We start from the raw sequence: 22874 nt of genomic DNA, 5'->3' as shown, positions 1-22874 counted from the left end.
TTTGCAACTACTAGAGATTACTTAGAGTGAACATTAGTGTTTGTCAGAACTAAATGTAAGTCCACTTACTCCTTTTGCAGTGATATTTGTCGGAATTGTATCTTTTAAAAATAATACTGAAGGTCCAGTTTTCCCACGCTAGCTTTTTCTGACCCTATTAGCTCTTGGAAGAAGTCTTATAAGTATAGAAAACTGTAATAGAAAGAAAAGATATGTGTATTGCATACTTTTGTTGCCAATGATTTCTTGGGATAAGATTTTTTTATTCTTGTTCCCTGTTGAATCCCTAGAAGAGTTCCAAGTGTGTGCTTCCCTTGTGACATAGGCTCAATCCTGTGGAAGTACTGAACATAATATATAGGTATCTTAAGTAGGTGGCATTTAATGCTTCTGATGAAAGAAAATTGGGAATGTGGTTGCATGTAAGGATGCCATTTTTAATCTCTAAGAGTCCCTGTAGGAGATTGTGTCTTCTGCCAGGTTGGAAACTGTTTCCTATATTGGATAAAATCATGAAACTCCATGAAGGAGATGGACAGCAGTGGTCATATGCATGACCTACTGTATATATTCAAGGAAGCGGTTTAGACAAGTGGTCTCCTGCTCCTCCAGTAGAACAAGTTGCCATTACATGAGCAGCACTAACCAATTTGTATAATAATGAAGTATCAAGGCATTTAATTCAGAAGCAGTTCTTGAGGAAGCTAACCAGGGATATTGAATTTTAGAGGACGTACTTTATGCTATGCAAAGTCTGTGTTTCATGAATGGTAGTAACCAGCAATAACAAGAAGCCATTGGTCTTTATGAGAAATTTAGGGGAAAATTTTGCATCCCTTTGCTGCATCTTCTGCCCACTCTATCAGCTCTATGTTGTGTATGTGTTGCATGTGCAGTGGCAGGTGTGAGCAAAGTGGGGGCAGGATGGAGATAATAGCCTCTGCTAATCCCCCACTGGCACAGTGTCTGTTAGGAGTCAGTGATGTAATTAGAGTTGAAACCCTGCTGTCTCTCATCCCTCAATGTCACATGGCCACAGTCTATCCAAGCATAACTTGTTCATCATGGAGAAACGTAGCCTGAACATAAATCTGGTCGTCTGGTGTCTTGTAGACTGGCTGGATACAACATTAAGATCTCAGCTCATTCCCCTACTCCCCTTTCAGATGTCAGTAGGAATATTGGCAGACCTGAGATGCCCATATCCAGGCATGGCTTCCAAGTACTACTGCTTCCTCATTTTAGAGAAGAGGGATATATGTTCTCTATAATTTGAGGTTCTCATAATTACACTCAAACTAGGCCATACAAATACTTTCTGCCTTCTTTGCTTTCTCCTGATTTGTTCACCAGCCTCCATAAAGTTTAAGTTCAGTTAGCTTCAAGCGTTTTGTCTCTGATTCGGGCTTTCCTTTCTGGAGAACATCTGGAAGCATAGCCTTAGGAAAGCACTTTAATTTAAACTGTCTGTCACTAAGCAGACCCTCTGACATGTTAGTTGCGTGAACATGATGACCACCCCTCTTGCAGCATTCTCCAACAGCCTTCTGCTGCCCTGAGTCTTGCTGCTTGTTGTCCTCCAAGTGACTGGTGTCCCAAATCCCCAAGCTGTACCAACCCGTGCTGCTGTGAGGGCTGCATAAAGACAGCAAGCTTCATGTCTGGCCTCACGTGTGGTGCTACAGATGAATTCAGCAAGCCAGTGGCAAAGGGTAGTGTTGCAGGCATCCACAGCCAAAGGACTCTCCTTCACTGCACTCATAAATTCCACTCAGACAGCTGGCAGTTGATGCAAAAGCAGGAGGAGCGGCTGGAACACCAGATGGGTGTGCTGCCATTCAGAGCAACCTAGGCAGGCTATAAAAATGGGATGTGAGGAATCTCTTGAATTTCATTAAAGGGAAAGGCCAAATTCTGCACTAGGGGAGAAATAATAAACACAGCAGTGCAGGGTGAATCTCAGTTCTTGGGGGTTCCTGGTTGGCAGCAAGTTGCATATGGGCCAGCAATGTGTCCTTGAAGCAATGGAGGTAAATTGCATCCTGGTCTGCTTTAGGAAAATCGTCACCAGCAGCTTGAGGGATGTGATCCTTCCCTTCTGTTCAGCTCTAGTGAAACACATCTGCAGTGTTGGGTCCAGTTCTGAGCTCCCCAATACAAGAAAGTCACAGACATCCTGGAGCAAGCCCAGCAAAGGCCCACAAAGATGATGAACTGAAGCATCTGTTCTATGAAGACTAACTGAGAAAGCTGGGACAGTTCAGCCTGGAGCAGAAAAGGCTCAAGGGGGCATATCGGTGTGTGTACATACTGTAGAAGACAGGGTCAGACTCCTCTCAGTTCCCAGTGACAGAACAAAAGGCAATGAGCACAAATAGAAATAAAGGGAACTCCTTCTGAGAATAATAAAATAGTATTTTCTTTTCACTTTGAAGGTGACAGAGCAAAGCACTTGCACAGATTGCCCAAAAAGGTTGTGGATTCTCCATCCCGGGAGATACTCAAAAGCTGTCCGGGCATGGTCCTGGACAGATGGCTCTAGGTGGTCCTGTGTTGAGCAGGGGTGTTGGAGCAGTTGACCTCCAGAAGTGACTTCCAACCTCAGCCATTGTGGGATTCTGTGAAATGTTTACTACATTCCAGTAATCTTACACAGTTATACAAATAGGTGCACTTTTCTCTCTGCTCTCAAAGGGAATCTGAGATCTCCATGTTACGTCTTCATAGTGAGATTTTTCAGAAGGTTAAGTTCCAAACTCTTAAGTCCATGAGTCATGGAAACATTGATTTTGAAAGGTTTGTATTTTACCCCATTTAAAAGTTGTCTGTAGTTACAATTACTTTTTGCTTGCCATCAGAATTGTTTTGGTTTTTTGCTCAAATTGAAAATATGTTTGTGTTTTCAAAACAAATGTCATTGTGGAAAAAGAACCAAGCCTTGCCAATTTTTTTCACAGCAGGAATATTTTCACTGGCTGGATCTGGTAAACCACTTCTGAAGAGAAAATTTCATTCCAACACATACATGTATACACACACACACATGTATTCGAATGTCCACGTATTTTGCTTTAAATTCAGGCTATGTTAAGTATTCCTGTGGAACACGTTCAGGTCAGGTGTGATCAATACAGCTTGGGTAATATGTTGCTAGTACCTCTCTGCTTTGAAAGGAACCATCTGTCAGTAAATATTTCTTACTACCAAGTCCCCCAGCCGCACTGAAACCTGGGTTCTCATCTGAGTATACAAGTATATCGAGTTTTTCTCTGATATATAGAACAGAATTATATTGTATATCTTAACTGCTATTTTATTATTTCACATCAAATCTTTTGAAGTAATGAATATTTTCTGAGATAGTATTTCACTCAGGAGAGAGAAATCATGTTCCAGCTTTTCCTTCTTGACCAATAGACACTGAATCAGTCTGAAGAGTAGAAGATCTTATAGGCTGTGTTAATTAAGTCTGTAACATAATACGAACTTTTATTCAGGAAATTCAGTGAGTTCAGAAGTATGGCACTGGTAGACAAGCTCTGCAGTGGATTTTAATACAATCTTTTTATATCAAATGTATCATATAATTTTATATGGAGTTTACATGCCACATCCTCTTTTTCTTTGCAGGGTATATACCCAGTTACTTAGACAAGGATGAGCTATGTGTAGTATGTGGGGACAAAGCCACCGGATATCATTATCGCTGCATCACTTGTGAAGGTTGCAAGGTAAATGGCACAGTGGGAAAGTGGGAATCAGAAATAGCTCTCCTCCATTATACAGACTTCCTGAACTGTGCTGTCAAATCAAATAAAGACAGATTAGAAGCTAACAAGAACATCCAGTACCGATGATAAGCCGTAGCTGGCCGTGCTGCTGCTCTTCATATGCATAAGGAATATAGTTGGTTTTTGCCGTGTTTGCTTCTGAAAAGAAAACAAGAAATTTAGATTGTTGTTGTTGCTGTTTAACAGTTAGCTTTTGAATTTCCATTTTTTAATGTTTCTTTAGTCATATTCTCAGCCAGAGTACATCAGCATGTTCCCAGCAACTCCACTGAAGCTGTTTATGCAATAGCTGAGGTTCTGCTTATGGCCATGAAGAGTCTGTAGTGATTAGCAGTGTTCCAGTGCCTCTCATCATCCCTGTGAAGAAGCAAAAATCAAAATCCCTTCCACGTACCCATACTACTTTGGGAAGCATTGACACCCAACCAAAATAATTTCAAAAAGATTTTGACTTCTTTAACTTAAGCATATTGAAATGTGCTTTCAGCCCTAAAATGCATCTCCAAGACTACATGGAAAATTAAATTAAAAAGGAGATTGCTTTGGGCAAGTAAATAAAAAAATTGAGTAACAGAATCAGGCACATCTTACATGATTTCACTGCCATGAATTTGCCTGAATAGCTTGAGATTCTGTAAGAATGCTATTCTGTCCTGCAGAAAATAAAAAAATACTGTTTTTCTAAATGAATGGGACCACACATGTCTTGGACCAGTGTCATGAGACTAAGCCACAAAAGTCTCATTCTGTTCATCCACAAAGTCTGGAACATTTCGATCTGAGATTTTGGGTTTGGATTGGCTTTAGAGCCCCTCATCACAGTACAACACATTGTGTTGAAGTTGTTCTTTTGGTTGTACATCATTGCCCTAAGTTACATTTATGAAATGCACAGAGACCTAAATAGCCTATGTATAGCAGATCCATGATCATATTCATAATGGTTTTATACATACACTTACATACAATGTATGAAAAAAATACTTGTATCTTTAAAAAGAGTAGTGGAGCTGCACAAGTGATTCTTACACATTTGCGTCCCGTATACCAGATGATAACAATACATAACATGTATGAATGCAACTTAATTCAGATATAATGGGACATAAGTAGCAGTGTGGCATTATGAAATATACTTAGCTCCCAGCTGAACAGCTGTATCTCTTGCTGGCTTTCCTGCTAAGGTTTTTGTTATTTCAACTCAAGTAGTTAGTTTTATGCCTACCAGCTATTTTAGAGACATAGCATACAAATCTGCCTTTATCTTCAGATGCAGTTCTTCTGTCTGATGTACAATTTAAAATAATGCTTATGTGCGTAAGGAACTGAACTAACAATTTGCAAAAAGTAATTAGTTTCTTGGGGGAGCTGCATACACATTTCAAGTTGTATGATTTATCAGCAAAGTTATATATTTTATCAATACACAATATATAGAATCAATTTTCAATTAATTTGTCGTTTACTCGTTGCTTCTACTCAAAGTCACTTTAGTTTTGTAACAAGAATAATCAGGGCTGACAGCCAAAGATTTGCTTTGGCAAGTGCTTTTGTGAACAAAGCGTCCTCACGTGTGATTTCTGAAGAGTCAATGGTGAGGGATTGAAACACAAATGAACAGTGAGTTCTGACATCACTGATATGTTTTTCCAGACTTTACCCATTGCACCTAATGCTATATACGTGCGTAGCAAAGGAGTTTAGGAAGAGTTACTGCCTACAATACAATGTGCTTTCTTTTATTGATGAAAATAACACTTCTGTGGTGAAGTGTTTGGACAGACACAGAGAGCAGCTTCTTTAACTCATTGTGTCTAGAGATGAACGAAGAAGGTGTTTTGCAAAAAAGTTTCTGAGAAATGCAAAGAAACGAGAAGGTGAAATGGGCTGTCCCAATGCAGGTGATGGAGAGCTTTGCCATCATAAAGCTACATCTACATTAAATGCTGTGCAAGGTTTGGAAAACAGCTCACTTGCTGAGATTCATTAGAGATTTTTCCATCTCTTGCAGTAACTATTGATAACCCTGTGACCCTGGTTGTCTACAGCCATCTTAGGTCTTCAAGGAGGAGAGAGGCAGATCCTGTCTCTAGGAATTCATCACAGGGTTGAGAACAGAACCAAAAATGGGTGTTCAGTAGATGAGAGTTTGAGACTTATTCCAAACCCCACATAAGGATATCTTGCCCATCATTTCCTGGATTTTATCTCAACACAACTGGTCCCAGTCTTGCAAAGGCTCTCACACAAGCTTTATGCCACTCAGTTTAATTAACATTTCAGATCTTAACATAATTAAGGAAGAAAGAGTTGTACTTTTAGCTCAAGCTGAATCTTGTAAGATAAAACTCTAATGAGGACAAGGCTCTTTATTGTCTTCACAGGAGTTAGGAGTACAAGCTGAAATACAGACTTATCTGTGCATGTTAATTCAACATTCTATTTTAAAAGAAATTGCACACTGCTGTAAGATTTTACTGGGTGTTATTTTACATGATTTAAAAACAGACCTTTCACCTACTGAAGTGAAGAGACTATTCATTAGATAAAATCCCAGCTGAAGAGATTATTCATAAGGTAAAATCTCACTTGAATTTTGCCATTGTTTTGGCTGAAACCAAAGCCATTCTCAGCAGCCTCAGTCAAACAGGACCAGGGTATCAGTGTGTTCTCTGTATCAAGGTGATCCCAAGCTGCATTGCTGAATGTAGACAGTCTCAAATAACGATGAAACTTGAAATTTAAGTGAAATCTACATTTCTTGCTTTACAGCCTATCTTGTTCATATCTTGCAGTCTTGGGGAGTTTATCCAGCCCTTGCAAAAGTCAGTGAGAAAAGTCATGTTGAAATTATTACTGAGATTATGTCCATAATGTTCAGAGATAAATTTTAGCTGATTTCTTTACCTACAACGAGGCTTTATGGGTTGTGTAAATGAGTGAATTCAGTGGAGTTGCATTAGTTCATGTGGTCTTAGGATCTGTTTAAATTTGCAATATATATCTGTATTATGATAAATTAGATAGATAGATAGATAGATAGATAGATAGATAGATAGATATAGAGAGGAATCTTTGGTCGTGATGGGGCTTTTGAAATTCTGTGGTAAATACAAATTAAATCTGCTTATCAGAAATGATTTATAAATTAAGGATCCACTGTTGTCAAAGATTGTGTAGACTGTATTTGCAAAATCTTTGTCTTGCCCAGATTTGGTTGGTTCGTTGGTTGGTTATTTGGCTTTTATGGAAAGAAAGGAGTAGAACTGTTTGTGCTCAATCCTTTAATAGCACAAACACACCACCATTTTTACTATCTGCAGAAGCTGCTCTTTAATTAAAACTATGTGTATGCCTTTTAATATCCTTCAAGATGATTACAGAATTTGGAAAGAGGCTCAAAATAAAATACTACATATACAAAAAAAATTAATGCAGTAAAACATAAGACTATGAGAAGATATGTACACAGTATTTGTGCCTCAAGACAGCATTACTTACACCTGTACTTACCTAAGATGTCTATGTGTTTATAATTTTTAAGGAAAATCAAGAGAAATGCTAACACTATAAAACAGATTTGAGAGTTTTGAGAGTTTCAGGGAATTAAGTGTGTTATCTTGCATACTTAGGTACATGTCTAACAAACCAAAGCATCTCCCAATTTTTAAAAATTGCTCAGTGCTAATGTTTTCCAATGTATTTATTTCTTGCACTTAGGGTTTTTTTAGAAGAACCATTCAAAAGAACCTCCATCCAACCTATTCCTGTAAATATGAAGGAAAATGTGTGATAGACAAAGTAACAAGAAATCAGTGCCAGGAATGTCGCTTCAAAAAATGTATCTTTGTTGGCATGGCAACAGATTGTAAGTATATTTTCCTGGTTTTCTTTCTTTTAGCTTTTTTATTTCAGTGTTTGTGTTTGCTTAAAGTATGTTGATTGATGAAGCTTGTTAAAGTAAAGTAGAACTGTGAGCACTTTCCTGGTTTTAATAACTGGTGCCAGGGAATTGCACTCACTGCATTAAGCCACTTTCATAGGACTATGAAATTTTTTGTTTATCCTTCATCAGGCTGCACCTTCTCCTGGCCTTATCAAGCTGAGTAACAGTAGGAATGTTCACTCTTTGGAGGAGAGGAGGGAGAAATGCATCTGGATGGACACTTTGCTTGAGATAAAAACATCTTGTTTAGAAAATTCTGGAGGATGTGAAATTGAATGTCATTGTATGAGTCATCCTGCAGTTGTTTGTTTTATTTTTAGCCCTGAAGAAGTTATCTGCTGCAAAGATTTCGACTCTCATTCTAAAGAACTAGAAAATATGGCTGTAAGATTAACCCTTAGGGGTCTTCTTTTCCTGCCATTGCACAAGGGTTTACACCAATAACTTCAATTACTACAAATGGGAGGAAGTCACACAAAACCCCCAGTAGTCACATAAATCCCCTTGTGCCTTCCTGGTTGTTGCCAATATAATCCTTTGCAGAAGAACTGATAGGAAAACAGGCCCAGTAAACAACAGAAAATTTGTCTAACTTAGTATTTTCATTGTTAATATAATGTATAACTGTGGCTTCTGACTAGAGGGAAATAAATAAAGGAGACAATTTCATTGTGGCCAGGTGGACCTTCAGGAGAGGGGCTGGATACCATTGAAGTGGTGAGCAGAGCAGCCCTGGGGCCTGTGCATCTGGGGTCACTGGAAGTAATAGGACTCTACAGGAACACCATATAGCCATTTTTGGGTATTAGGGAAAGAGCCAAAGGCAGGTTGATCTGATTATGTCATGATTCAGGTAGATGAGCCTTCTGTAAATAAGCACTCCCACTTTCTTCAGTCCATGTTACCTTCTTCTGGCTTCCAAGAAAGTGTTCTGCACTTCACAGCAGTGACTGTGAGTGTGCTGGTATGACTTTAAAGAAAACAGAAGTGCATCTTTCCCAACATGGATTACTTCAAGTCCAAGTTGTAGGAGCACTTTGACACCTCACAAAGTTTTGCATTTTAGTTTTATTGGTGGAATACCCTGAGGGCAATGGCAGTATACAAAGCATTACCAGGAAGGTAAGTCATTCTTTGCTATCCAGGCTTCTGAGATAATGAAGTTTGAAGGGAGAAATAAGAGAACTGTCTCAACTGTGGGTCTTGCCAAGGCACTTCCTTACTGATTAGTTAAGGTGTTTGTAACCAACTGGTACCTCAGGCACAGAAAAGACCAAAGTTCTGACAACCTTAACAGCTTCCTGCCATTTTTGTATGTTTTTTCCCCTTCTAGTGGTGTTGGATGACAGTAAGAGGTTGGCAAAAAGGAAGCTGATAGAAGAAAATCGGGAGAAGAGACGTCGGGAAGAGCTGCAGAAAACCATTGGGCACAAACCAGAGCCAACGGATGAGGAATGGGAGCTCATCAAAATTGTTACTGAAGCACATGTGGCCACCAATGCACAAGGAAGCCACTGGAAGCAGAAAAGGAAATTTCTGGTAAGGGCTGTTGCCTTGTATGCTGCTCTTGGAGCCACGTTCTGTTCTTTCTTCTGCCTTCCCAGCATTGCAACCCCAAAGAGATTTTATCTGCCAGTGTACTGATGTTTATGGGAAAAGGATGATTTTATGTAGTTATCACTTCCTTTTTCATGCCTGAACCTCAGTGTTTGATCAGACCATGTATTTCAAAAGATAAAGAGCATGTTGCTATGTTAAGGCTTACTCAGCTGGATACTTTCATTGTGCTATGATAAGAAAAAGTTGAAAAATTGTTTCGCTCCTGATTAAGAACAAAAGCAGTCTATAATGCATACTGTATCTTTTTTAATATATTCTGTCTAGGGATAGTTGTCTTTATTAGGAACTATCATAAAACATTGAAAGTGTTAAAACAATATAAAGTTCTAGATAAAAGCTGGTATTTTTTGTTAATAATGCATAGGTTTTGCTTCTTTTGGTTAATGGTGAATACATTAATGAAAATAAATTAGGCAAAGAAAATTAATTTCAGTGAGAACAGGATGATACATACACTATGCCATTGTGATTTCAGCCTACAAAACAACTTACATTTTCATCCTATAACTAAGGATCAGAAAATAAATGGTGATTTGTGATGCTCAACCTTAAAAAAGGATTTATTTGATTTTTCTAAATCAATTTTTAAAGGAAATAAGTGCAGAATGCAAAATGCTTACACAGCACAAAAAAGGGATTATAGGCTGCATTTCAGGAATACACAGGGGCCTTTAACAGTCTGTGTATACCAAATCAGATAGAGCACACTCATCCTTTTGCAAGCCTAGGCTCCTACTGCATAATTTGCCATGGGAATTTCAACTCACTGTTGAATTGCTGAGAGGAATTATGTATTCAAAGCAGCTGATCTCTTTTATAATGTTGGGGTTTTTTTTAATTCCAGTGACACCATCTAAATTTCTATATGAATGACATGTGTTCATAGTACTCTACAGTCAGGAAACCACAGCCAGTTGTCACTGGCAAGAAGCAAGAGAGCATTTTCCAGGGGTGTTGCAGAGCAAGGTTTGTGGTGCTGGTTTGAGCAGATCAAGAAGCAGCTGAAGTAGTCCTTTTGGTTGCTTTGACAGGAGTGCTGTTCTTTGGGTGTCACCTGGTTTGGGATAAAGCCTGGGTAGCTCGAGGTTGGGGCTGGGAATGAGCTGTTGAAGAGCAGGAGAAGATGACAGCCTGCCCCAGGAGCTATGGATCTACCCTTATGCAGCTGAGGCTGGTTCTTTGACAACAGGAACTTCATGGAGGTCCTGACCTCTTCTCCTGTTGAGTTAGGTGGCAAGGGCTCCCCTCTCATGTGTTAGCTTTATATGGCTCTGACTTTTTTTGCCTTTCCCAAGAAAATGCTGTGCTCTCTTTTTCTCCATAACAATGGTTTGCGTGGGTTTAAGCATTTGGTCTTTTTGCTTGGAAGTGGTGAAGGTTGTTTATCATGAGCACACAGACAATGCGGTTTAGTTACCCAAGAGTCAGGGAGGGAGAGAGTCTAGAAATTAGTTTATTTGAGTTTTTTAGTAGAAACCATCAGATAATTGAGCCCAGTCCTCTTCATTGTTCCTTTACAATTCATGCTTGCTTTATTAACACATTGCTGAGTTTTTTCTTGTATGAAGTTAGATTTGGATTCACATTGGTGACAGAGCTGTGGAAGGATCTTTTATGATGTGTTTCTTTTAAAAAGTAGTTGAACACAAGTTTTTATTACAGACAGTACTTTCAGCACCTCCCCTGTTTAAGTGTCTCATATAAATGCCATGGGGCCCATCAGTCTTAAAGGTCTACTTCTCTGGATTTTTTCTGTTTTTTAATGTGAACAGAATGAAACCTCTGTGTGGTGGTTGGTAGGTCTTTTGTAACTGCAAAGCCACACTTGACAAACAAAACAGCTTTGATATGCCTGTTTTTAAAATACATGGTAACATTGACCAGCTGCATAAAAACCCGATGAACAAGTTCAAGTGCAGTTGGAATAAAAAACCACTCATTACAGATTCTGCTTGAAACTTTTAAATTGTATATCCCTAATGAAATCCTCAAAATATGATTTTTTTCTCATTTGGAGAAGCCTTAAGCTGAAGTCATGCAACAGGCGGTTTTCAACCAAAATTTTACCCAGATGAGTTCAAATTCTATTTGCATTATCCAGGCCACCTTTAGGTTAGCTGGTTCTTGCTCATAAGTTGTTTTACCTTGCACATAAGTTATTTTAGCCTTTTGGAAACTGGCCTTGGCAATTGCCTGGGGGGGTCCTGTGATATGAGGCAATCTGTTCTGGGGAGACTTTCAGAGCTTTGAATAGGTGATAGAGCCTAATTCTACAAAGCTTGCAGCATCTTCTCAGGGGTAACATGTCTCCTTAACTCTCTTTGCTTTTAGAGAAACTTGAGAGCTTTCAGCACCTGTAAGGAAAAACATGCCTATGTTTTTAAGCAAAAGATGCATGTCCTTCACCCATAAAGTACACAGATACAGACACAAAGAAGAAACAGTGTGTGCACAACAGTCCAGCTGCCTACAAAGGATGGGTAGCAGCATACCAGTCACCCATTTCTCTGTGCAGTCACCTCTTTCACCAATCCCTTACAAATAAATTCTCATTTTGTGATGTAATGGACTTTACTTATAAAGAAAATAGTGTTGCTTTGTATTTTAGCATATCTTCCGTCACTGAGCAGGACTTTTTAGAGTATAAAACAGATTTTTAGAGTATAAGACAGATTGCTCCTTTAAATATCTTTGTTTATATCCTTAGCCAGAAGATATTGGGCAGGCACCAATAGTTAATGCCCCAGAAGGTGGGAAAGTGGATTTAGAAGCCTTCAGCCAGTTTACAAAAATTATCACACCAGCGATTACAAGAGTGGTGGATTTTGCCAAAAAGTTGCCTATGTTTTGTGAGGTAAGAAGACTTTCTTGCACTCCTCATTTATATGCCTGTTGTTAAAAACTACTCAAAATACTCTGGCATGGAACTTTAAAATTCAGTGTGTCTAAAGTTAAAAAATTAAAGACACTCAAAATTGATGGGACTAGAATCATCTGGACTTTCATGAGTTTTCTTTTTCCTGTGATTACTGAAATCCTGAGTTTGTTAATCTGGAAGTCATCGTGGTTCATTAGGGACTCAGATGTGTCTTTAGAGGTGGCCTTGAACAAAGCAAATGAACAGAAGGATACTGTCTAGAAGCATCGCTGATATGTTTCATAAAACTTTCCAGCACACAGTTCCCTACGTATCTTCCAGTTCCTTGGAAGGTACAGTATTGTAGAGTTGGGTTTATGCAGTAAAAAATCCTTCAAATTCAGGAAAGCACCCCTATCCAGGAGTGGCACTTGCCTCATTGGGTTCCCTAGGCATGCTTTTCCTGAATGGGGAGGTCGTGCACAAAGAAGTCTGTGAAAGTAATGGATTGTCATTCCATTACTCACATGTAAATATATAGTAAATAGACTCAAAGGCTTGGTTGCACATTAGAAATGCAGAGGCCTTAGGCTGATCTCATTTGTACCAAGGTATCATTTTTATTGAAGGACCAGATGCAATGGCTGATTCGCGGCACCAAGGCTAGAAGATCTGCGCAGCTATCAGCTTTCGTCGCTCTCTGGCCCTTGACACCCCAATTTAAAAAATGATATCAGAACTGCAGCTTGAAATAATATTTCAGTCTTAATAATCTAAATAATTTTCATAGAATCATAGAATGGTTTGGGTTGGAAGGGACTTTAGGGATCATCCGGTTCCAACCCCCCTGCCATCGGCAGGAACACCTCCCATTGCACACTTTGAGGTCAACACCCTACCAGGAAGGAAGGGTAAGGCAGCAATTACTTTCTACTCTGCTGTGGCTGGCAGCTTTTCTTTAAGGTCAGTCAGGGAGAGCTATGTATGTCCTCTGGCACATACAGAACAAGAAGAGGTAAATATCAATAGTTGTCATAGTGTAAATATCTCACCCTGGTCAGCCTCTACATTGGCGCCATCAAGTCAAGGAAGCATGAAATAGTAGCCAAGCATGAAGATTTTAAAATACAAGGAATATGTCCATAGATCATGAGGCCCCTGCAGCATTTAGCATCTGAGGGAATCTGTCTCCTCTGATCTGGCATTTGTTGGTGGGAAATTGCAGTGACATACCAAGGTAGTCTTTTTAATTTAGAAAGCTTTGCCAGTCACACACAGACTTCAGTGCCCATCTGACATCTCCTACCCCTCCTGGCTACCATGGGCCCACTTGTGTCAGAGCTAGGCAGGAAGCATGGATGAAGAAGTCAAGGCATCACTGAGCATGACCTCTGTATGTTATGTGGCTCAGCTGGACAGGCTTTGTTTTCAGCTGAGCCACTGTGTAAACCTGACACCTGCCCATATACAGCAAGATCTGATGGCAGGGTGAGGGACAGCTCATGAACACAAAGGAGTGGGACAGGTGTCCTCCAAGCTGTCACATAGCACTTGCTGTAGCATGAAGAAAATGACAAATGTTTGCTCCTTTTTGAAGGGGTACCCTCCTGTTTACTTTGTTTCCATTATGATTTTTAACCCATATCTTTATGGGTTAAAAAGCATACTCTGTGGGCTGCGGATTTTTTTATGAGAAAAACCCCTCATTTTTTCCATAGGACCTGCAGAGCATTTAAACATTAACTCAGTTCATAATTCCAGAAGCTGTCTGAGAATGTAGTAAATCTCTGTGAAAGGGGGACATGACAAGGAACATCCATGGCCACTCCACTTACATTTTCATGGCTATTATTCCTTCTTTTTCACATCTTTGGACACATGCAGAAGCCAGCAAAGCACTGTGAGTGCCCAGCTTAGTTTGTGTGCATCCATTGGCCCCTGCCTCAAAACAAGAATCCAGTCCCAGAGTAATCAAAGTATAAGAAAAACTTCATTTACTTCTCAGCATTTCTGCTGTTGTTTCCTTCCTGCTTTTCTTTCTGCTTAGAAGATGAAGATTGAGGAGCATGTAATAAGTTTCATGTGAGTTTCAAATGTCAAGGCTGCAGAGGTTCCACAGTGGATGAAGCTGGGTAAACACCCTTGGAGTTAGCTCAGCTCAGCTGAGTTCCACGGTGCTGCATTGCACATGTGTCCTGCAGAGGTGAGCACCTCAGGTTCCTGCCTTGTGCTTTTGCTCCCTGCAGAGAGAGAGGAAAGGACAACACATGGCAGAGTTTCAGTCATATTTGTTGACCCCACTTCTGGAAGATGGTCTTGTAGCAACACTCAGGTGATGAATGTAGGTAGCATTAAAACCTGCACAGTTGAGAGTAGAACTGATGTTCAAGCCTCCTTCCTCTGGTAACTCCTGCTACTGGCTGATAAGACCTGAGGCCTGGCATCTGTGAAACAGGTGTCTCATGTATCCTTCAGAATTAGGGAAGCAGGTGAAGGATAGGCATAGTCAGACCACCGCTATCATAAAGAAGTTTTAAGAAGGATCAAGTAGAAAGAGAAATCCTCATTCACTTAATGGTTCACTAATAAAACAGCTGACGCATCACAAAATATCTTCTCTACTGTTTTTTGCTTCTTTTCTACTATTCTTCCTTCTATTTAGAGGTTTGAAATTTTTTTCATTTCTTTTCTTCTCCCTTCTCTCTTCCTTTCCTTCATGTCCCTTTTTTCACTGCCATTGCTTATTCCAGTATCTCTTCATGGTTCCTCTCACACATCTGTTCTCGTTTTAAATTTTTTTAACTCTGTTTCTTTCCCTCCTTCAGTCTCTGCTGCCAAACAGTGGGATTGTCATTGGGTAGCGAGGCTGCTGCTGTGCCTGTGCAGTCTCCCCCACACTGCTGCTGAGCTGAGGGTCATCTGTAGGGAAACTGATTTGCCCTGAACAGGACAAATCAATTTTCTTGTGTATCAAGAGCTTCACACCTGAAGCTGGCATTGCTGGAAAAGTAGCTGTATGACTCAACTCCTTTTCCTGATCATGGCTAGCTTTGTGCTTAAAACTCTTCTCTAACAGGGAACAGCTTTCCACTTGCATTAGGTAACTCTGCATCTTTTCCCACCAAATCAATGCACTTGCTTTGCAAGTACACCGTTGCCATGTAAACCTATAGTTCATGGGGGTTTCATTTTGAATTGCGAAAGAGGTAAATATAATAATTTTATATAAATCAAAAATAGATGGCTTTTTCCCTCCTTTCAAGCCAAGTAGAAGTGTGTTTCTCTTTTATATGTGGGACCCTTGATGTTCACGTATGTGAACAATCTCAAAACTGTCTTAGTGGGTTTTGTTATCATTGAATTACCTATGAAAACATAAAGGCATGCCTTATAGAACGTTCTGCTCATGTGTCAGCATCCTGGTTGTACTCTGTAAATACAGAACCTACATCTAACAATTTGGACAGCTTGCTTTTGTTAATGTCATGGAAAAGACACGTGCCCTGAAGATCACAGCTTATACACCAGCATAAAAGCTGTAGCTATACCATAGATTTTCTGCCTGTCCAGCAATAAATGTAGTGAGCTCAGGGAGAACAGCTTTACTAGATTAAGTAAGATTAATTAAATAATTAAGTAGATTAATTTATTATGGATTAATAAATTTCCTGTTGTTAAAATGGGCAGTGAGAATTACTGCTCCACCAATTGAGGTATATCCTCTAGATACAAACATTTATTTAATTCCTTTTATTTAAAATACAGTCCACTCTTACAGACCCTCTCAAATGTCTTTCTTTTCCTCTGGTCAGGTAAGAAATAAGTATGGCTGGTAGTGAATTTAACTGGGATGGCTGAGGTCTGTACCAGCCCCAATTTTAGTTTATTCTGCTGTGATAAGTTGTAAGCTGAGGGAGCCAACAGCTGTGTCATTGCTGGATTTCCTAAGGGTGTGTGGGGATGCTAACCAGGGAATGTTAACCTGCTGGCAGTTCCTGAAGGCAGGAACACAGATCCGGGGGGTTTGTGCAGTGCAGTCAGTGAGCAGCGTGCTTGGAGGGGAGCTGCACTCTGCAGGGCAGCGTCCTGGGCTGGGAACCACCGCTTCATGCTCCTGGATTTATTGTAGTTGTAAAAGACACTCAGTTTGACAAACATGATTTTTTTCTTTGCCATTTATAATTTCTGCAGCTGCCATGTGAAGACCAGATCATCCTTCTGAAAGGCTGCTGTATGGAGATCATGTCCCTCCGAGCAGCAGTTCGCTATGATCCCGAGAGTGAGACTTTAACACTAAATGGGGAGATGGCGGTTACAAGGGGCCAGCTAAAAAATGGGGGTCTTGGCGTAGTGTCTGATGCCATTTTTGACCTGGGCATGTCTCTTTCTTCATTTAACCTGGATGACACCGAGGTTGCCCTTCTTCAGGCTGTTCTGCTCATGTCATCAGGTAAGAACGGAAATATATTGGGATCCCAACCATTTTTAAACTCTTTGGTCTTTGTCACAAGCTTCTTCGTAAAAGAAATAAGATATGTTAGATCTTGTAGTGCTGACTAGAGTAATGTGGGAGAAATTTTCTCTCAAAACCCCAGTGCAGCTTAGACTTTTTTTGGTGAGCAGTGGGAAAAAAATTCAGAGTGTTCAAAGAGATGGACTCAAAAGTGGTTTTGGTAACACATCTTCCTCAATTTGGTACTTATAGTTGAGCCCAGGATGATCATCAAGAAGAAATCAGTTCTGATTCTGAGCCAGTTTGCCTTATAGGAAAAATGGATAATTTAGCAACACAGGTCCTTATGATAAGTTCCCTCTTCCCCTGAGTCACGTCATGCACCAGGCGGTTCCTACAGATCTCTGCAAGTCTCATATGTTTGGTTTGACTTGCCTTCTTGTTTTCCTAATTAACAGCACCACTGCTTCCTGATGGGCATCTATGAGCTGTGCTGTTTCCCTACACTGGGGCCACTTGCAACTGTCCATAATACAAAACCAGCACAGACAACTTCATATGGTTTCCAAAGAATTTCTAACCTTCTCAATTTGAGTATGTGTTCAAATATGCTTCCAGTGATTGTGCCAGCCCAAAGAGGAAATTCCATTCTTGGGCAGTGGCAGATTTGGCAAGATTTTGTTATAAGATGGCTTTGAAGATTGGGCACTGAATAACAATACACAATCAGTGATTTACAAGCATTAACTGCATCTGAGATAGAAAGGTTTCCACATTAATCACAACACAGCACTTCATCTTCCCCGTCAAAACATTTTGATTTCTTTTTAGGTTCCTGCACAGTGAATCAGGAGCAGGGCTTTCAGAAAGCAATTCAAAGGACCTGCTTTCCCAGAAGTGTCTCCTGAGAATTGACTTGTGAAAGGAGTTTTCCCAGTCCCCATCTGGCTGCCAGTTGAGACAGCCGGATTTTTGGCCTTTGTTGTTCCTTGGTGCTCCATAACAGCTCACCTGGGATCAAAGCATGATCAAACTATTGGTCAGATTGTAGAAAAAACAGATAGAAAGGAACTGTAATTTAGATATCTGACAAGGATTTTTTTTGTTTCTTTATTAGTTGTTTTACAGAAAAATGTAGATAGAAGCCTTAGCTGAAATCAGGGATCTATTGCTCGAGTCACTGTAAGGAAACACTCCCCAAACAGCTACACTCTAACTGAGCAAAGCAAGCAAAAGATGAAGAAAGGAAGGATTATCTTCTTGTTTTAACAGGGATAGTACTGACAAGTGAGTTGTACTGAGTGAAAGGAGTTTGTGGCAGAGCCACAAATGTCCATGGTCTCTCTCCTTTCTTTCCTAGCATCAGAATCATCCTATTTTTCCTGATCTATGATCAGGAATTTCTTAAAGCAAATAAGTAAGAATGATAATTCTGCTGCTTTGTATCTACAGATCGCCCAGGCCTTGTTTGCGTTGAGAGAATAGAAAAGTGTCAAGAGGGTTTCCTCCTGGCATTCGAACACTACATTAATTACAGAAAACACCATGTTGCACACTTTTGGCCAAAACTGCTGATGAAAGTGACAGACCTGCGAATGATTGGAGCCTGCCATGCCAGCCGCTTCCTGCACATGAAGGTGGAGTGCCCCACAGAACTGTTCCCTCCATTGTTCCTGGAAGTGTTTGAGGATTAGAGAGACTGAAGTGGTTCTCCACACCCCCGTCGCACTACTGGCTGTCATTTCATCCCATTGCCCAGCTCTTCTCACCTGTTTGTTCTTCTTCTTTTGTGGTCTTCTGTTTCTTGAGACGGGGCTGGGGTTTTGTTTGGGTTTTCTTTTTGGGTTGCTGGGGGGCAGTTGTATACACATGGATGAAAACATCCCTATAATGCGGGTACTTGTGACTATTGCAATTTGTTCTTCAGTCCTTTGATGTGAGTGCTTTGACAGCTTAACAGTGAAAATATGAACAGACCAATCTCATTCACCAGCATTTGCGTGGTCACCAGCTCACACCCATCATTGCCTGGAAAATAGGGGAGAGAGATGGAAGTGGCAGAAAAATAAATTGGCCTTCAAGGTAAAACAGCTACTGTTAATTTGACCCTGACAGTTCTGTCTTGTATTACCTCCTTTTGCTGGGTACAACTGACCAATTTATAATATGAAATTTCTGGTCTTCATGATTGTTTCTATCGTAACAATTACTACTATGATCTAGGATCTTTATCATCATCATGATCCCATCATTCTCTGAGGTTTGTTCCAGCAGATGCAGTTTAACTGTGCCCCATAAAACAAGTACTTAAAATAATACAGAGTGTTAGAAAGGACTGAGTCTTTTTTTTTCCCATGTGTATAAGATATTAAGACCTTCAGTTATTCAATTTGGACTCCAGGTAACTTCACTGGAAGGTTTGTTAGAGTGAGGAGGGAAATTTGATCCTCTGAGGTGCTTTTCCTGAGAGTGGAGGGGTCTGCTCTTTCTGAAGTGTGTGGAAAATCCGTCACTTTGAGAGAGAAGGCTCTCTGTCAGGATAGCAGGCAGTGTCTCAGAGTTATTCAGGGATATGAGGGCTCACAGAATGAGGACAAAGAGAATGAAACATACGGGGTGACCTTCAGATGGGACAGAAACCAACTGTGTTATTAACAACACTCAAGACTGTACAGCTTTATCCCCGTAATAGAAATAGTGTTGCTCAGCAGTAATCCTTTGGTTTTATATATATATATATATAAAGTTTATATGCACATATATATATAATTTTATATATATATAATTACAAATCTTCAGCAGATGTCTTAAACCTATTTCCATATTTTTACCTTTTCTCTCTCCTTCTCTGACTCTCTCCCGTGTGTGTGTGTGTGTGTGGATCAGCTGGGTTCTCCCTCCCTGGTGTCTGTATGTGTTTCATTTGACTAGATGTTCTCTTGATTCTTTTAATTTATTTCCACTAACTGCACTAGCAGGAACCAAACTGAGCAATGACAAAAATGTCCTGCTGCCAAAGTCTGCAAGCCAGTACTCACAGTCCTGGAATGTTTGGAGGCCAGTGATGAGGACATTGTAGGCAGAGGTTCCTCTCTGTCATCCATCTCCATTCAGAGATGTTGTCTCTGGGTTTTATAAACTTGACATTAAACCATCTTCTGGATTTGTATGACACATAGGAAGCATCTTTCTGTTCTTCCTGGGAACCAGAGACTTAGTTCATGTTTTTTGCACTGCCTTATACCCGACATTCTTTCATGTTGCGCATTGATTTGTACCAGTTTCTTTCTCTGCTATGTATTGACCCATTTGCCCAGCAAGTTGTGGGCATTGTTGGAGTGGATGTATTGACTTTAAGAGCTCATGGCCAATATCCGAACCCATATGTTATGTGCTTATCTGCTCATAAAAACAGGATACTCAGGAAAACTTATAAATTGAACATGGTATATGTGTTTAATTCTTCCTACCCTTCTTTCCCTGCATCATTGATAAAATATTTGGAGTGCTATTGGGCATGTTTTTAGGGATGTGGAATCTCGTTCTCCCTGTTCTTTGATACCATATGCACCTGTGATGAGCTATGAGCACTAAAGTTGTCACTTAGGGGTTTTTTTGTCAGAACATGAACCACGTTGGGGTGTTTCGGAGTTTTTTTGCAGGTGGCAGTGAAGACACACCACTGGAGATTCATTCTTAAATATTTGCTGTAGAACCTCTCTTGTTGGCTATGTTTGCTCCATCTTGAAGCGTGTGTCTAAACAACATCTCTATCCAAAGTCCTTGCAGAGCACTGTCTTGGAGACAAAGAGTCAGAAAGTAGCTCTTTGGATAGGTGATTTGGGGTGACTTGATAGAGGACTTACAGCATACAATAGGGGACTCAGAAAAGCAGTAGATCCCTTACTTGCGGTGATGCCTTCACAATCTAGAAACAAAACAACACATTTTTGAGACAATATTAATATAGCAGGGAATATAAAAGCAGAATTGGAGGCCTCCAGGCGCAAATATGGCAAAATGCGTATGTGATGCAGGACTTCTACAATTTTATAAGTTTAACAAATTAGCATATTTAACAATAGTATCCAATTAGAAGAGCAGTTAGTTAAGTAATCCCCCCTTTTGGTACTGCCCTATTTGGAGCCTGTCCCCCCCTCACCAAGTTTCTAGCCCCATATTTATTATGTCTAGGATGCATGGTGACAGAAAATAACAATAAGACATCCATGGCTAAAGAGGCAAGACTAAGTAATATTTTGGGAGTGTAGCATAATATGTGTTAGAAGGTTAGCTTATTGTTCTAAAATGTACAGAAAGAGGGGTAGGAAAAGTATTGGGAGCTACAGCCATGTATTAGAAATCTACAAAGCTACAAATATATGACAAATATATAAAAAGCTTAGGCATCAGCACCTATGCCCACAGTGGCTTGCAAAGAAAAGAGAAATGTGCATGTCTTCTGAAGCTCTGTTCTGCCCTGAATCTGAGCTTTTGACTGTGCTGCTGATGGGACCCAGGAGAGGAAACATCACATCTCTTCTAGTTCCAAAATGCTGATGCATTTTGGAGCTGTGCTTAGTCAGGGTTCAGAAAATCAGGCCTCCTTCCTTAGATGATTGCAGATGGACTGAAGTGCCTAAAATCAGGCAGCCAACTTGGGCAGTTCTGGCAGTGCTCTAAGCAAAAAGGACATACACCAACATGCTTTTCTAGCTTTTTAGGTTTAGTTGGAGTCTGACACTAATTAACAGACTGAGTTAGTAGGATTCCCTAACTGAAAACTAAGGCCAAGCTCTTAGTTTGACAGATTTGATGTACTGACATCTAATGGCCTCTGATCTCCTACCAATCTTACTTCATGTGACTTCCTTTACTTCCTCAATGAGACTGCTGGTTTATGTGATCATGACAGCAAAACTAGCTGAGCTTAGTTCTGCAAAGACATACTTTTAAATATCAGTGGTCTCAAGCCATTGTGGGATTGAGCCCCTGGACTGGCCACCTCAGTGGCAGACACCAGCGCCACAGTCAGCACCCTTTGTAGTACCTGGCCTTCTGAGTGAAACAACAAACTTATTCTTTCCAGTGCAGTCCAGAGTCTTGTTTCTGCTGGTGCCACATGGCTCTCATGTTTGCTTTGTGGTTCTACACGTGGGTCTTACACAGAAGGTTTTTTCTGTCAAACCTGATTGTCACCGTTCATGGTATGGCCCTGAGTAACATGTGCATTTAGATACTCATTTTATGTGTAATCTCAGTTAAGTTGTGATATTTATGATAACATATATAGTGCGTGATCATGATTTTTGTTTACATTCTGCCAAAATGTAGACGTTAGAGTTAGACCTCCCAGGTCCAAAATCATCCTTGAGCAGACTGCTTGCTTCTTCAGAGGCAGGTATCAGAAAGAGGAAAAAACTGTCCAGAAAGACCATTTATATCACAAATCTGCCAAGAGAGAGCTGTTAATCACAAGCAGAGCATGTCATTGCTAGTGATGTATTTTTATGCTATGGAACTCTAATCTGTATGTGTCATATTGACTTCTTGCTGCATGAATCATAAATTTTAAAAATCAGTCTTATGGTTTTGAGATGTAGCCAGCATTCCTAAGGCTAAACCTTTTTCATTAACAGAATCAAAATCCACAACCAAGGAACGTTTTCCTCTCACTGTGAGAGCAATTGAAAGTGTTCAACATTTATCTTTTCACAAAGGAAGAGGCAACAGAACCTCTTAATGTGTCTTGTTATTGTGATCATCTGGAAATGATTGCCAGACGTTTCCTTTTGATATAGTAATGAAGTGATCTGTATTTAAATTTTATAGAGAGAATTTTATTCTAGTGTGATAGAGATTTATTTTCCACTTTAAGACTCAAAACGGTGTGAGCACGTTTTTGGTTTTTTGGGTTTTTTTTTTTATTATGGTATATTTTTGCTTTAAAATTAAAAACAAAACAAAAAAAAAGGTTTGGCCTTATCACAAAGTTTTAGTATAGATGTTAGCAAATGCAAAGAGTATGCATTATTTGTGTGTATCCACATTGACTGATGTCGCCTTCAAAAAGCAATATTGTGCAGGTAATAAGTTGTTTGTGACTGTCCATTGCACAGTTTACCTTCTTTAAAAGCTAATCTTGTTTATGCACAAGACAATCAAATGTAAATCTACATCAGCACCCAGGTGTGGATTAAATTTATG

At 39.9% G+C, this 22874-nt stretch overlaps 1 protein-coding gene across 2 annotated transcripts in view; it reads left to right on the top strand.

Annotated features, from left to right (window-relative positions):
* THRB (thyroid hormone receptor beta) overlaps window positions 1-18806 on the top strand; it is a gene marked incomplete at its 5' end in the record, with an annotated part of 45882 nt that extends 27076 nt beyond the window's left edge. For both annotated transcript variants that reach the window (XM_082285832.1, XM_082285831.1), the window contains 6 exons: window positions 3631-3731; window positions 7512-7659; window positions 9071-9276; window positions 12065-12211; window positions 16406-16664; window positions 18120-18806. In XM_082285832.1, coding sequence (XP_082141958.1) covers window positions 3631-3731; window positions 7512-7659; window positions 9071-9276; window positions 12065-12211; window positions 16406-16664; window positions 18120-18361 — 1103 coding nt within the window. In that variant the 3' untranslated portion in view covers window positions 18362-18806. The remainder of the gene's footprint in view (window positions 1-3630; window positions 3732-7511; window positions 7660-9070; window positions 9277-12064; window positions 12212-16405; window positions 16665-18119) is intronic.
* Window positions 18807-22874: the final 4068 nt, after the last annotated feature.

This window comes from Coloeus monedula (assembly GCF_965178545.1).
Source record: "Coloeus monedula genome assembly, chromosome: 1".
Taxonomy (NCBI): Eukaryota; Metazoa; Chordata; class Aves; order Passeriformes; family Corvidae; genus Coloeus; species Coloeus monedula.
Note: the sequence above shows the minus strand (reverse complement) of the source record. Positions and strands in the feature narration are given on the sequence as shown.